This window comes from Sapajus apella, unplaced genomic scaffold, assembly GCF_009761245.1.
Source record: "Sapajus apella isolate SASKATOON/1434 unplaced genomic scaffold, GSC_monkey_1.0 scaffold10, whole genome shotgun sequence".
NCBI classification, from domain to species: domain Eukaryota; kingdom Metazoa; phylum Chordata; class Mammalia; order Primates; family Cebidae; genus Sapajus; species Sapajus apella.
Genome location: NW_022436950.1, coordinates 2845576 through 2861832, shown reverse-complemented (window position 1 = coordinate 2861832; position 16257 = coordinate 2845576). Strand labels below are relative to the sequence as shown.

At 50.3% G+C, this 16257-nt stretch overlaps 1 protein-coding gene across 4 annotated transcripts in view; it reads left to right on the top strand.

The window, feature by feature from the left end:
- Positions 1-16257, top strand: part of MLPH (melanophilin) — a 58401-nt gene that overhangs the window by 4854 nt on the left and 37290 nt on the right. For all 4 annotated transcript variants that reach the window (XM_032277821.1, XM_032277820.1, XM_032277818.1 and 1 more), the window contains exon 2: positions 1304-1437. In XM_032277821.1, coding sequence (XP_032133712.1) covers positions 1328-1437 — 110 coding nt within the window. In that variant the 5' untranslated portion in view covers positions 1304-1327. The remainder of the gene's footprint in view (positions 1-1303; positions 1438-16257) is intronic.

Here is a 16257-nt window from a genome sequence, read left to right as displayed (position 1 = left end):
CCACATTTTGAGTAGCAAGCAAGATTCTAAGGTTCCACTTATCTTGGCTTTTGACAGAGGATTTTTCTTCCTCTGTCCTTTGGACATTGATTGGGATCAGGTCTGATGAACTTCAAAAAGGGCATAAGATCATCTGAAGTTTGACTTCTTGGTCATCAGGTTACCTGCAAACACAGCATGGCACAGTGCGTTGGGTGGGGCTGCTGCTCTGCTGAGCAGCTGAGTCACACCAGACTCTTGGCCAGGCACTGTGGCTCCCACCTGGAATCCCAGCTTTTTGGGAGGCTGAGACAGAAGGATTGCTTGAGCCCAGGGGTTCAAGACCAGCCTGGGACACACAATAAGACCTCGTCTCTAAAAAATTTTTTTTAAGTAAAAAAAAAAAAAAAATTCAACTAGATTTGCTGAGGGTGAAGCCTGGCCACCAGTAGTGTTAGATGATTCTAATACACACCAGGCTTGAGAATCCCTGCTGGGTAGCCCCATAGCTGACCTCTCTCGAGTAAATAAAGCTCAGCACCTGCTGTTCATCCTGCCCAGACGTCTTGTTCTCCCAAGTTGCACCACTTTTGCCTCCCCATGGAAATTATGTGGATATTTCCAGCACAAGCACATCCCCCTCACAGGCATCAGGCTCATATGACCTCCCACTGGAGCCACACCTCCCCCAGCGTGGCAAACCTAAACAGCTCCGCACACCCAGAGGTTGGTAAAATCTTCCAGGTGCTGTGTAGTCTCCCAGCTTTTCCACCTAGTGGGTCAGTCATCCAGACATCCCTCTCCACATGGAGCCTGCACCATCGTTCTAGGAGATCTGGGAGATTCACAGAAGATTCTGAGCTGACTATGACTTTGCTGTGACATTTCCGCTTTTCTGTGCTATTCCCTCTCCCAAGAAACTTAAAGTGAGAAGCCTCAGGGATGGAGCATTTCTCTCCTGGGGTTTCCCATTGCAAAGCTCAACCCTAGGTTGGGGAGAGAATCCCTGCCCCTAGATGAGGAGATCACTGATATTTATCCCACAATGGAAAGAGAATGAGGGACCCGTGCTGAGTTCGTTCAGGAGAGTGGGAAGTAGATCCCTTTTAAAATTCGAATGTGGGAATTTTACATAGATTCACTTAAATTCATTACACTACACAAGTTTCCAGACAAGCATTTGCCTGTTTAGAAATCCACTTAACCCAAGTAGAGACAGATGTCCTGAGAAATCGGTGGCATTCTGTGGTGTCTCTTACTTTGTGACTTGGTTGGCGGCGGTAGGCTTCCAGGACTGACCACTTGTGATCCTGTGACATTCCAGGTGTGACCCCGACAAGAAGCAGAAATGGGGAAGAAACTGGATCTTTCCAAGCTCACTGATGAAGAGGCCCAGCATGTCTTGGAAGTTGTTCAACGAGACTTTGACCTACGAAGGAAAGAAGAGGAAAGACTAGAGTGAGTGTGCCATGCTAAGCCCACAGAGCCCAGGTTCCCTGATGCCCCCCCCAGGGCCATCATCTGGGTGCTCTCTGGGTGGGTAGACAGCCACGTGCAGGGTGAAGACTGGTGGACAGAAAGCCGGGTCTGGGACAGGGTTCTTCTTTCTGGCCTTGGTTTTCTCAATGAGGGGATCTGACTTGCCAAATGGACATTCAGTTTTTCTCTGAATAGTTTTATTTCAACTTGACCCAGTTTCCGTGGTGATGTCTCCTAAGCTAGGTCATGCTTAGCCACATCTTTGAAGAACATAGCAAAAGGTGATACATGGGGAAAGTCTCCACTCAGTTCTGAAACACCCAGATGTTGGAATCAAGACTTTAGGACAGAGACCACCCTTCCAACTTTCCTTTCATCAGTGCCAGGCAGCATCCCATCCTCACCATGGCTGACCCCAGCACCGTTTTGTACCACTCTGCCCAGTGACTGGGCTAAAACCCAGTTCACGCCTCCCTCCACTGCACACCTTCCTCCCCCATCTATCATCTGGGCCCCCTTATCCTTTCTTCGTGTCTTTAGTGGATTGGGTCAGCCTGTGAGAAGGAGGCATATGAGGAAAGTAGCCAAGCAAAAGCTGAGAGGATGCTCCGGGTGGAGGATGGAGGGCAGAGGGCAGAGGACCCCTCTGAAAACAGCAGGAGAGAGCCTGGCATGCCTCAGGGAGAGCATAGGCTGGCGAGGCTGGAGTGGAGTGAATGAGGGGGCCAGGAAGAGAGTCGGTTGGAGATGTAACAGATGGGGGACATGGGATTTGGTGCAGGTCACGGGGGTCCTATAGAGCTTTACAGGGCCTCAGCCTTTCTCTGAGTCATCACAGGCCTTTGAGCAGAGCAACAGCAAGTCCTGGTTTGTGTTTCATGGTGGTGGGCTCTGTGACGTGGCCAGATGTACTTTACAGGCAGGGCCAGCAAGCTTGTTGAGAGATCAGATGTGAGGTATCCAGGGTGGGATGGATCAAGGGCAACTTTAAGGCCTGAGCAACTTGAAGGACAGAGATGAGGTCAGCTCTGCTGGAGAGGGCACAGATGGAGAAGTTTGGAGGAAATGTTTCAGGCATGTTGAAGTGACATCACGCAGCTGTGTCCAACAGGCATTGGACACACACTAGCCCAGAGCTCAGAGGAGTTGCTTCATAACAGTGAAGCTGCATATGGTGAAACCAGATCAATGGTATTTGTATTCGTTTCTAGGGCTGCTGTATACGGGACTTGTACCCTACAGCTTTAGCACAGATTCTGCAGGTCAGAGGTCCTAAAGTCAAGGTGTCATCAGAGCAACATTCCAGCTGGAGGCTCGAGGGAGGACCCATCTCTTGGCCTTTTCCAGGCTCCAGAGGCTTCCTGGATTCCTTGGCTCCTGGCCCCTCCTCCACCCTCCACGTCCAAGGCCATCAGCACAGCGTCTAACAATGTCTCCCTCTCCCTCTGTCTGCCTCTCACCCTCACCCTCACCCTCTCTCGCCTACGCCTCCATGGTCATGTCCCTGTGTCTGACTCTCCTGCCTTCCTCTTTCCCTATGAGGAGAAATGTGGTTACATTTAGGGACTTCCCACATCATCCAGGACCCTCTCCTCTTCTCAGGATCCTTAATATCATTCTATCGGCAAAGTCCCTTTTGCTACGTGAGGTGACATTTTCACAGGTTACTAGGACTAGGACATGAATGTCTTGGAGTGGCAGTATGGTTCAGCTGACCCCAGCATTTAAAGCTTCAGGGCTGCAGGAGACCACACTGGAAGAGAATTTGGATAGAGACCAGCCCCGGGGGACTTCAGCTCCAGCATATTGAGGAGACAAAGCACTAAGAAAGGAGACAGAAGGAGCTGCAGAAGTGGGGGGCTTTGGGTCCCTACACTGAACAGGGTCCATGGCAAAGCACTAGGTGAAGCAAGAGCAATTCGGCCCCACATGGAGCAGGGGTACCCGTGTTGGTGGAGAGAGGCTGGGTCAGAGCCGCCCCACCGTGTGATCCCCCACTCTCCCTCAGCACTGGACCACCAATCACCCCTGGATTCCATTATAGCCCAGGTTTCACCACTGGCCTTTGGGGAGGGCGCATCCTGCTGGCCCTGGTAGAGCCAGTACCAGACTGGTGCCCACAGTTGGCTGCAACCAACTTCTCAAAGCCTGAGCAGGGGCTGCTGACTGGCACACAGCTGACCCCAGGGCTGCTACCCTGTCCCCTCCACTGGCAGGAAAATGCAGTCTCATGGGCCCTGTCCCCACCCTCCTATCTGCAGTCTCAGATCCCCCATTTCCATGTTCTGAATTCCCTCACCCTCTCTTTCCCATTCTCTCTATGTAAACGCAAATGTTCTCTCTCTGTTAAACCAGAGCAGCAATCCCTGCCTCAGCCTTGGCATTCAGGCTATGCCAAGGGCAGAACCCTGTTCTCATTAATAGACCCTTCTTCCTGAGTGGGTCCTTCCCAGGTGGATCCTGCCTCATCTCCAGGGCAGCCTTGGCTATCGTCAGCCCTTATTTTAAACAGCAGCTTGTAACTTCTCATGGCCTATGTATAGATGATGCAGAGAAATGAGAAGGAAGGGGGAGCCATGTTTTCCAAGAAGCAAAGGGAGGGAGCCAGTGGAGCCTGAGGGTCCCAGGCAGGCACTGTCTTTCAGGGACTGTTGAGTGCTCAGCCCCGCTCCAGTCCAGGATCCTCTGAAGCGGGTTTAGCAGAAACTCCCCTGTGTTTCCTGTCTGTGATTCACCCGCTTCTGACACCCGTCTTTCCTTATCTCATGTTCTTCTCATAATTTCACATTGCAAAGAAGGGACACGCCTCGATCACCTCTCAGGACTCTTAGGAAAGGACGTCTTTTGTAAGAACATGGGTTCTGATGACCCCACCTGGTGGGTCGCTGATGGCCAGTTGGTGACAGCCAGGGTCACATGGCTCATTGTGTGCCTGAGGCCATTTGCTCAGAATGAGCCGGTGGTGGGGGCGTGTAATTGGTCCACTCTGCTATGTCTTCGTGGCCTACTATGTGATCGGGGGCTGGGCTTATTAGATGCCCAAATGCCTTCCTACGGGAAGGGGCCACATGAACGTAGAGTACCATGTTGAAAATGTCAGTGTGCAGAGAGGCAGTGCTGTGGAAAGCCTGTCTCAAGGTGGTGTTAGGTCAGGAATACTGAAGCCCAAATGGCATTGCTATGATGGTTCTTACTATGAGAATACATTTCAGCGGGTGATAACATTTGAAAGGCAAAAAATCATGTAGACCAGTGGTACCCAACCTTTTTGTCACCAGGGACCAGTTTCATAGAAGACAATTTTTCCACAGATGGGTGGAGGGGGCAGTGGTGGGGATGGTTTTGGGATGAAACTGTTCCACCTCATTCTCATAAGGAGCACACAGATTAGATCCCTGGCAGGCACAGTTCACAATAGAAACTATAGGCGTTCTATGAGAATCTAATGCTGCCGTTTACCTGGTGGGAGGCGGCGCTCAGGCGGGAATGCTGTCTTACCCGTGGCTCACCTCCTGCCACATGGTCGGGCTCCTCACAGGCCAGGGACCCATGCTGGGCTGCAGCTGGGGGATTGGGGACCCCGATGTAAACAGTGTGGGGGCAGAGGTCGTCAAGACGTTTTTGAGTTTCTCGTTTCATTTGCGCTTGTCTTTTGTTGACTGCCTTATTGGTTAAACATGCCACTAAAAGTAGAGCTGCCCCTACCTGGGAGACACCTTCTCACAGGTGCCGCCTGAGCCCCGGGGAGTGGCAGGGCTCTGGCAGGTGGGCACATGTCCCGTGCAGGTGCCGTGAGCACTGCAGGGTTAGAACACACTCGCTGAGTGTTCTGCTCAACCCGCGCGATGTTGACGCTCAGCAAGGCCACAGAGGAAACAGGCGTGGAATAAAGGCTCTGGTTCTTGGCACCAAAATTGGTTCTGCAAGGAGCTGGCGAAATTACCAGAAATCCATGATGACACGGATGATAACTTTTACAATAACGAACCTCCTTCTTCCCCATCTCTCATCATCGTTCATCTGTGTGGCTCACCAGTGTCAGCATGAACCATCATCTGCGTGCCCCCGCCTCAGGGCCCTGTTCTCTGCAACGTCTCTCTGGGTGACATCCTCCGGGACCTCATGTCTGCTCCCGACCGCTGAGTCTTAAATATCTGAATCAGCAACAGGCTGGATGAAGAAACTGGTGCTCAAGGGACCACTTAGTGTGTGGCGGTAACAAATGCAGCAATTTGGGAACCGCCCAGCAGTTTCCAGTGTATCTCACACCCTGTGAGAGGGGTGCTCGTAGGCAGCCCAGCAGGGGAAACCCAAGGTCACTGATGGGAGAGAGGAGAGAATTAGCAGGGGTGGGGGAATCGTAAAACCAGGAAACGCACCCGGTCGCTGCTTGGAAAGAGCTTCACTAGCCCGACTCTGCGTCATGTGAACACGGCATGCAGACGCAAGGCCAGTGCCCCAGAAACAAGTTTCCCAGGGGGTTGATTTGCTTAAGAGCCGATTCACTAAATGCACCAATGTAAAAGCAATCAAACCAAAGAAAATGTATGTCTTTTAACATATTTTACATTAGTGGATTGTGTCAGCTGGATTCCAGCTCAGTATTTCTCCCCAGAGGTGAGCCTCAATCCACGTTGAAGGAAGGACACTGGCCAGGGTCTGGAGGTGGCCTGCGCCTTTTCCCGCAGCATCAGGACATCAGGATTTCTCCTCTGTCAAAGCAGGGACAAACAAGCTGGCCCAGATCCCTGATATACTGGTGGAAGGCGAGCATGTGACCCAGAGACCCCGAGACCAGCGTACTGTCCCCAGGCTGTGGAAGCTCCTGCCCCTCCCTCCAGGCCATGCTGTAGACATTCAGCGATGCACACCCCGACCAGGCTCTCCTTGCTGGCCCTTAGGAGGGACCAGTGAGAAGGAAGGGGAAGCCAGCATGTCTTGATCCAGCCTAGGCAGGCATGGATTTGGGAATGGGCTGTTTTCTACATAGATTGGGAGGGTTGTTCCTGCCTCCCACGAGGACACAGTGCTGTGCGCCACAGAATCAGAAACTTGAAGATGTACAAAATTTGGATGTTAGTACCACTGGCGTCAGACGGAAGTTTTAGGATAGATTTGACTTGACACCTGCACCCTGCCCCGGGGCTGCCCGGTCAGCAGCCCCTCCTCAGCCTCCGTCCCTCCCGACTCTGCCCTCCGCCCAGCCCTCTGTCTGTCCTGGGTGTTCCTTTCCCCACACTCTCCTGACTTTTCTCTGTGGTTAGTTTGAAGCCTCTTCTTTTTCCTCCTGGCCTGTTACTGGAATAAATTGCCAACGACAGCTCCTCCTAGAGGGTTTGAGTCCATCGCTTTCATGGATGCATCTTTCAAATGGTCAAAGAACAAATAAATCCTCTGTGATTTAAACTGCTTCATACCGGAAAGAGTGTTCACTAGCCTCGCCCTAACACCTCAGACTCATGAAGATAAAGAAAAAAAATACAGCCCAGTTAAATCATCATGTAAATAGACCTAAGGCCGTACTGTCCATGACAGAAGCTACTAGACACTTGTGGCTATTTAAATTAATTATAATAAAATTATAATTAAATAAAATTTAGCTCTTCAATCTCATTAGTTACACTGCAGGTTTTTGATGGCCACACGTTGGTACACCGTATCAGACCTTTGCAGAGGCCAATTTGGAATAAGGCAGCAAAAGTCTTAAAAGTGTGCTCAGCAGCTCCTCTGGCTGAAAGTCAGCATAAGGAGAGAATCAGACAAGGGTTACAGGAGAGAAGAACTAGAAAGACCCTAATGTCCAAATCTTCAGGCTTTGCTTAAATACCAAATTTAACAATGATTTAACAATGGGTTGCTCAGCACCAAATACAAATAATGCTGTAGAAATAAATTAGCATGAATAGTTCACAAGACATTGTCCAGTAGAAAAAGCAAGTTGTGAAAATATGAATTTATCCCATTTTACTTTTTTTGCTTTTTTTGAGACAGGGGCTTGCTCTGTTGCCCAGGCTGGAGTGCAGTGGCGCAGTCACGGCTCACTGCAGCCTCGACCTCCCGGACTCAAGCAATCCTCCCACCTCAGTCTCCCAAGTAGCTGGGACTACAGGCGTGCCCCACTACACCCAGCTAATTTTTTAATTTTTTGTACAGATGGGGTCTCTCTATGCTGCCCAAGCTTGTCTTGAACTCCTAGGCTCAAGTGATCCTCCCACTTCAACCTCCCAAAGTTCTGGGATTACAGATGTGAGCCATCATGCTTAGTCCCATTTTGCTTTTTAAAAAGTACATCAAAAAATCTAACAATAGTAGCAGAAGCTCAGCACTCATTGAGCCCTTTCTGGATGTGGCTCTCTGTGTCATGTGTTAAAGTCTAGCCCCTTCTGTGTCTCCTTTGCTGGAACTTCTTGGACTCCTTAAATATTCCCTATTGCAGGGTCCAGGGTCCTGCCATCAACTCTCTTCTCTGCTCTGTGTCACTTCTCCAGTGACTTCTCCAGTGACCCTGTCCAGCCCCGAGGTTTTAAATGACTTCTAGAGCAGCTCTGCCTGACGGAACGTTCTGCAGTGATGGAAATATTCTGTACCTGCAGCTAGGGGCTTCTGTAGTGGCGCGACAACCCATCTAAACAATAAGTCCCAAATCTACACCCGCATCAGAGGCCTGTCCTCCAAACTCTGGCTTTTGTAGACAAAGCCTGCACGACACTGCAACCAGAGTTTCCCACTGGCACCTCTGTCCCAGCATGTCCAAAACAGAAGTTGTAATTTCTCCTCCACCTCCAAGCACCGCTTCCCCATATTGGACACAGGCTGGTTGCCAAAGTTAAGTTCTCAGGACTCATGGCTGTCTCTGCTCCTTCCCTCTCAACCCACATCCCACACTCAGCCAGCCCCATGGCTCAGGCATCAAAATACGTCCCCAATACAGCTTCAACTCACCACCCTCACTGCTGGCCTCAGGTCAGGCCACACTGTCTTGCTGTGGACACCACGGGAATCCACCTCCGACCAACACTCACCCTTCTCTCCCTCCACTCTTACTGTCTTGTGGTCCATTCTCCCCAGGGCCCCCGGACTCGCCCCTTAAAAATGTGGATCAGGGTTGGGCGAGGTGGCTCAAGCCCATAATCCCAGCACTTTGGGGGACCAAGGTGGGTGGATCACGAGGTCAGGAGATCAAAACCATCCTGGGTAACACGGTGAAACCCCATCTCTACTAAAGCTGCAAAAAACTTAGCCAGGCCTGGTGGCACGTGCCTGTAGTCCCATCTACTCGGGAAGCTGAGGCAGGAGAATCACTTGAACCTTGGAGGCAGAGGTTACAGTGAGCTGAGATCGTGCCATGGCACTACTCAGGCCACAGCCTGAGCAATGGAGCAAGACCCTGTCTCAAAATTTAAAAAAAAAAAAAATGTGGATCAGGCCATGCCGCAGCTCATAACCCCCACAGAGCTTCCATCATGTTTATGATGAAATTCGCCCTCCTCAGTCCTGCTCACTGTGGGACCTTGCTCCCACCTGCATTTCCTCCTTAGCGCTTCTCCAATGTCCAGTGAGTCATTTCCTTGTTAGCATCTTATCCCTGCGGGCATCTAAGCCCCACGAGGGCTCTGTTGCGTTGGTTGCCATGTCACCAGCGACTAGCACCCTGCTGAACGTGGGATGGCTCCACAGCTCTCTGGGTTCACATGGGATGATGACCTCTTTCAACGTCATCTCTGTTGTCTCATTTAACCCTCGGACACCTCTGGGGTGTGGTTACTATTACTGTCTCCATTCACAGTTGAGAAACTGAGGCAGGTTGCCCAGCTATGATGAATATCTGGGAAATGTTAACTTTTAGCATTGGTGGGTCTGTCTGCAGGGAGTGTTAGCTGGCTGTGTATTGTCTCATATTATTGTTCCTCTCATCTCCTTTTCCCCCATAAACATATATTACATCTAAAATAATTCACTCTAGACTGAGCACAGTGGCTCATTCCTGTAATCCCAGCACTATGGGGGGCCAAGGAGGGTGGATTACCCGAGGTCAGGAGTTCGAGACCCACCTGGCCAACATAGTAAAACCCCCCCTCCATCTCTACTTAAAAAAAAAAAAAGTACAAAAAATTAGCCAGGCGTGGTGGCAGGTACCTGTAATCTCAGCTACTCAAGAGGCTGAGGCACAAGTATCTCCTGAACCCAGAAGGCAGAGGTTGGAGTGAGCTGAGATCGTGTCACTGCACTCCCGCCTGGACAACAGAGTGAGACTCCATCTCAAAATAAATAAAAATAAAAACAAAATAAAATAATTAACTCTAATTCCTTAGTATTAAATATCCAGTGTGTGTTCAAACTTTTCTGCACCTCTCCAAATAAGGTCCGGATACTATACTTGCTTGCTGTCTCTTTTAAGTCTTTTTGAATCTGTAAGAATTCTTTCCAGCTCTCTCTCTTTTTCCTTTGAAGCTTATGTGTAGAAGAAAGCTAGCCGTTTGCTTTTGTTGAATTTTTCACAATCTGGAGTTAGGTGAGGATATCCCCGTGACGTTTGCACCAAAGTTCCTTTGTCTCTGTTTTCCTGCAAGCTGAGCTCCATAGAAGTGGTCCTCAGGGTGCTCTCGTCTCGAGTGTTTTAGATTCATTCATATCACTTGGCTATTAAGAAGGTTTTAAGTACAGAAAAGATCATCACATGTTATTTTTTAATGTTCTACAAATACAAAGTTGGGCCAAAGTAAAGCTTCTCGAAGGGAACACCGGTTAATAGTCACAGCTTTTTAACTCCCTCTGTCCCTGGAAGAGCCCAGAACTTCTCGGGCACCCATTGCTGTCCTGGACCCGAGGGACCTCAAGCTGTGGACAAAGGGAGCAAGCCTCCACCTTGGCACCCGGGAGCTTGCACTGGTGCTTATTTGTGTCTTGCTTTATATCATGCTGTGTCAACTCCTTCCAGTAACTGCTTTCTGTGTTAGGATGCCCCTCAGCTGTGGCTAAGGTAGAAGTTAATGGATATTCACCAAGTCCAGGAAGAACTATGAGACTGTGCATAGCCAGACTTGGGTGACGCACGCCCTGGGGGAAAGACTGAAGCCCAAACGGAACACCCTGTTTTGAAGGACACAGCCCACAAATCAAATATTAGGCCTGCCAGCCTGCCCTGGAAAGGCAAATAGGTGGTGGCGTGGATTTGTGGTCTCTGAAAACACAGTAGGTTCCTGAGAGAATCTGTGAAGGGTCTCCAGTACAAGACATGGCCAAACGGTGGCTGGCTTTAAAAACAAAATTTGTTTTGGCCGGGGTCAGTGACTCACACCTGTAACCCTAGCACTGTGGGAGGCCGAGGCAGGTAGATCACCTGAGGTCAGGAGTTCAAGACCAGCCTGGTTAGCATGGCAAAACCCCATCTCTATTAAAAATACAAAAATTAGCCAGGCATGGTGGCAGGCACTTGTCACGTAAGCTATTTGGAAGGCTGAGACAGGAGAATCGCTTGAACCCCAGGGGCAAAGGCTGTACTCAGCCAAGATTGCTCCACTTCACTCCAGCCTGGACAACAGAGCAAAACTCCATCTCAAAAAAATTATAATAATAAATATAAATAAGTTTTTTATCACAAGGAATTTGAAATCACCCTTACCTGGTCTAGTTGGTGTCACTGACACAGGCAACTCTAGAGATGAAAAAAATAGGGGCCGAAACAGGAAGCCTCGGGGAACGTCGGTCTCAGATCTTTTACGAGGTTCTCTGAGGCTCAGTCTCTCAGTGCCTGCCTTATCACACCACCACTCACTTCCTCTTCACCGTTTTTACCGTCATCTTGGCCTTCTCCTTCAGAGGATCTCCAAGAACTTCAGTGAGTTTCCTGCTCCCTCGCGGTAATTCCTGACACCTGGTTCTGGAGTCTGGATCCCGATGTGGGGGTTTGTTTGGTTGCTGCGCTTCAGCCATTTGGGCCCTCAATCCTGTGACTCACTGGGTCTTTTGTGCCCCAGCCCCCAACTCAGGGTCACCGTCAGGAATTATTTTTCCATCACCTGGGGTCTGTCTTCAGGCTGTTTTCTCAGGAATGGCATGGAGTGTGGATTTGTCTTTGAGAATCTCTGTTCCACATGGCTGGGAGTACAGTCTAAGCTCACACACTTTCTGCTCCAGGCTGTGGGGATGCTGCTACCAGTGGTAAGCAGAATAATGCCCCCCCCAAAAAAAAGATATCCCCAATCCCCAGAACCTATGAAATCATGAGGCTATACGGCAAAGGGGATTATGCAATTTTGGCTGCTCACCAGCTGGCCTGGACCTGGGAGATGATCCCGGGTTCCCTGGGTGGGCCCGTTACCATCACAGAGCCTTGGAAGCAGAGGGGATGGCTGGTTTTGAAGATGGAGAAAGGGGCCAGGAGCCCACACGCCTGAAGCCCTCAAGAAGATGAACTGCCAGAGAGCAGATTCTCCCTTGGGGGCTCCAGGAGGGGCCACGGTCCTGCTGGCACCTTGAAGTTAGCTCAGTGAAACCGAGTCAAACTTCTGCCCTCCAGAGCTGGCAGGTAGTGCATTTGCATTGGTTTTTCATTGTATTTTGTTTTCGTTTTGTTTTTTGAGATGGAATTTCACTCTTGTTGCCCAGGCTGGTGTGCAGTGGTGAGATCTCAGCTCACTGCAACCTCTACCTCCTGGGCTCAAGTGATTCTCCTGCCTCAGCCTCCCAAGTAGCTGGGATTACAGGCATGTGCCACCACATCTGGCTAATTTTTTTATTTTTGGTAGAGACAGTGTTTCATCATGTTGGTCAGGCTGGTCTCGAACTCCTGACCTCAGGTGATCCACCTGCCTCAGCCTCCCAAATGTGCCTGGCCAGCATTTGCGTTGTTTTAAGCCATGGAGTTGGTGGCTCTCTGCAATGGCAGCAGTAGGATGGGAGCCACTGCCCCACGGCCAGCCCTCAGCCTTACAGAAGGCCCCCTGCACAGCCTCATCCCCATTGGAGGCCGCCAGTTCCATCCACCATGCTGGTAGGCGGTTTACCCACCCTGTAACCAAGTGGCCTTGTCAGTCTACACAGGCATCTCCCACCATCCAGCGACCCTTCTAATCTGAGGACCCAGCTCTTTCTTTGTTTCTTCTTTGGTTGGAAGAGTTTTCCTGTGCTGTTAGGGTGATGTCTGCTTCTGCGGCGTGGTCAGAAACTCACTAACACCCAACCAAGCTGTGTGAAGAAAATGCAGGTCTTTGTTTCCCATCTGCTCCTGTTCGTGAGGCCCCAGCCCTTGAGCAGCAAGAGAGTGCAGGCTTCAGTGCTTCGGATCTCCTGGACGCTGCTCACTTACCGGGTCACTGTTCCTGGCTCAGCTTCTCTCCCAGAGCTCCCCACTACCCCATCGCTGCTCCCCAACCCCTGCTTTTGGCCAGGCCAGAAGCTGAGCCTTGGAGGAAGGGCTCATGGCCTTCCCAGTGGCCGGGTTGATGGGGTCTGGACTCCGCACACTGTCCCCACCTCCGGATGCAGAGTGGAGGGCAGGTTGGCTTGCAGGATGGGGACCACTGGCTGGTACACGAAGGGTCCTGGCCGGGCACTGAGATGCAGGTGGCCCCCGACACTGAGACCATGATCCCAGCCATGTGCCACAGCCTCTCCATCAACCCCAAGCCCCTGCAGTCCCCTGGATGCCCCACACCTCGTGCCATCCTGCGGGAGTGTGGTCTGAGGACCGTAAGGATGTGGACTCCCCACTTGCACCCAATGCAAGCCCCTCACACAGGCTCCTCCCAGGCCTGTGTGCTGGACCTCGAGGAAGGCCACAATAGGAGCGTCCACCTGCTGTGCCCACAATGGTGGCCACCAGCCCCGCCAGCCCGGGCTCCCCCCAGTACTCCTGCATGTCGCCACACACGCCTGTCTGGATTCCACCTCAAGAGGGGCAGAGCAGGGCACAGGTCTGACCCCTTCACCCTGCGAGGCTCACCTCTCCACCCAGACCCCATCTTAGAAGCGGACTTCCCTTTCTCTTCCCATCCTGGAAGTGTTTTCCTTCCCCAGTATACGCCCTTTCCTCAGAGGCCGCCTGGCCTCCCTTGAGGGCAGGAGTCTCCCCTCGGCTGTGTTCTGCCCCACCAGTCACAGCTCTTGGCAGGGTGTCCCAGGGCCACCCGGAGGTGGGAATGCAGAGGACAGGAGTGTGGGTTCCCCGGCCCCCAGGAGGAGGACAGAACCTCCCTTCCACTCCATGCGGCCCCCAGGACGAGGACAGAACCTCCCTTCCACTCCATGCAGCTCCTCTCCAGGTCTCCGCGTCACCGGGGAGCTCACCTTCTCTGCCTTTCCCACCATCTCCCCACTCTCTCCCATCACTTCCTCCCTTTTCTTCGCATTCTGGGGAGAGCAAACTTGACTTCGGAATCAGCGTTTCTCGAACCTTTGGGCCTCAGGACCCCTTTACATTTCCCAAATTACTGAGAGCCCCAAAGAGTTTTACTTATACAGGTCATATCTATTAATATTTACCATATCAGAAATTAAAACTGGGAGGTTAAAAATGTTTATGTATTCACTCATTTTAAAATAACAGTAAACCCTCTTCATGTTAACATAAATACAATTTTTATAAAAAGTGAGATTTTCCCAAAACAAGATCATGAGAAAGCCAAGTGGTATTGTTCTATTTTTGCAAATCCCTTTGATGTCTGAAACAACAGAAGATGGCTGAGTTCTCCGCTTGCTCCTATACTCCGTGGGTTGTAACGACACGTTGTCTGGGCTGTAGTAGCCGGAGAAAATCTAGGCTCACACAGACACGTAATTGAAAAAAGGAGTATTTGAATAGCGTTTGCAGATAATAAATGTTACGTTTTGTAACAACATGAAAGCCTGGCAGTAGGTCGTTTGTTTGTTTGTTTCTTTCTTTCTTTGTTTCTTTCTTTCTTTCTTTTTTAGACAAAGTCTCATTCTGTTGCCAGGCTGGAGTGCAGTGGCCCGATCTTGGCTCACTGCAACCTCTGCTTCCCAGGTTCAAGCGATTCTCCTGCCTCAGCCTCCTGAGTAGGTGGGACTACAGGCGTGCTCCACCATGCCTGGCTGATTTTTGTATTTTTAGTAGAGATGGTTTCACCATTTGGCCAGGCTAGTCTTGAACTCCTGACTTTAGGTGATCTGCCTGCCTCAGCCTCCCAAAGTGCTGGGATTACAGGTGTAAGCCACCGTGCCCAGCCAGTTGGTAGTTTCTTAAAGGTTAATTTCGATGTGAAGCCATATTAACAAACTTTTCCTTTTCTGTTTGTTGAAATCCATTGGTCTCCCTTGCACTTGAAATGGATTTTCTACCCCTGTATGATTTTTGTAACACTATGCATTAATCATTTGGAAAACACTGGCTCACTGAGTTATGCAGACTTCTCAAATGTTGACACATTTCATGTGCATACCAAAAGAGAATCGCTTCTGTTGCTCTCACCAGCATCTCATCAAAAACCTCCCAGTGTTGGAAACTGTCAAGCTCACAGCAGGGAATATGTGATTTCCAAAACCCTACTTTGTGCTTGAAAACTTTCGTTTTATAACTGGCAATAAATACTGTCACTTCTTTTCCTTGAAGTGAGAGTCTCACTTTGTTCATTTTTGAGAAAATATCTGTCAAATACCAAGTCGAAATAGTTCATCTCTCAGTTGTTCTCTCAAGTGGAAATGGCATTTCATGAGAAGTTTCTAGCTCAGGTTGCAATCTGAACAATTGCCCAGTCCCTTTGATAGAAATATCTGTCACTTTTCAACATGTGACAGAAGAGCTTTCTGTACTGCTGCATGCTCATCATACACGGACTGGGGCCATGGTTCAGAAAGACGCAGCTTTCAATGTTCCATCAAGGTGGTTCTTAAATGAAACTGTTTTTTCTTCTCATTTCTTTTTCTGTTTTTGTTTTTTTCGGGATGGAGTCTTGCTCTGTCACCCAGGCTGGAGTGCAGTGGCACAATCTTGGTTCACTGCAACCTCTGCCTCCTGGGTTCAAGCGACTCTCCTGTCTCAGCCTCCTGAGTAGCTGAGATTACAGGTATGCACCACTATGCCAGGTTAATTTTTGTATTTTTAGTAGAGACAGGGTTTCACCATGTTGGCCAGGCTGGTCTTGAACTCCTGACCTCAGGTGATCTGCCTGCCTTGGCCTCCCAAAGTGCTGGGATTACAGGTATGAGCCACGCCACAACTGGCTCGTCTCTTTTTCAATGAAGGAGACAATGACTGCAGCACAGTTGGGACCGCTGCTCTGACTCCGGCTAAAGCCTCAGTGGTTTACTCACCTTTTTTTTTTTTTTTGAGACGGAGTCTTGCTCTGTCACCCAGGCTGGAGGGCAGTGGTACAATCTCGGCTCACTGCAACCTCCACCTCCCAGGTTCAAGCAATTCTCCTGCCTCAGCCTCCCGAGTAGCTGGGATTACAGGCGCATGCCGCCACCCCCGGCTACTTTGTGTATTTTAGTAGATAGGGGTTTCACTGTGTTGCCCAGGATGATTGTGAACTCCTGCGCTCAGGCAGTCCGCCTGCCTTGGCCTCCCAAAGTGCTGGGATTACAGGCATGAGCCACTTTGCCCAGCCCCACCAGTGTTTCTACACCTTTGGTGCAGGCGTCCAAGAGCAAAGAAAGGGCAAAGATGTCTCAGTATCATTACAAAAATAGCTTTAGCCTGTGACCCGCCCCCTAAAGGATCTTAGGAACCTCCAGAGGAGAGGTCCATGGACCACCTGGAAGATCACTATTTGAAATCGTTGGGCCTAATATTCCCCGGTAGAGATCGTGCCCACGGCCCCTCCACTGTGGCTGTGACTC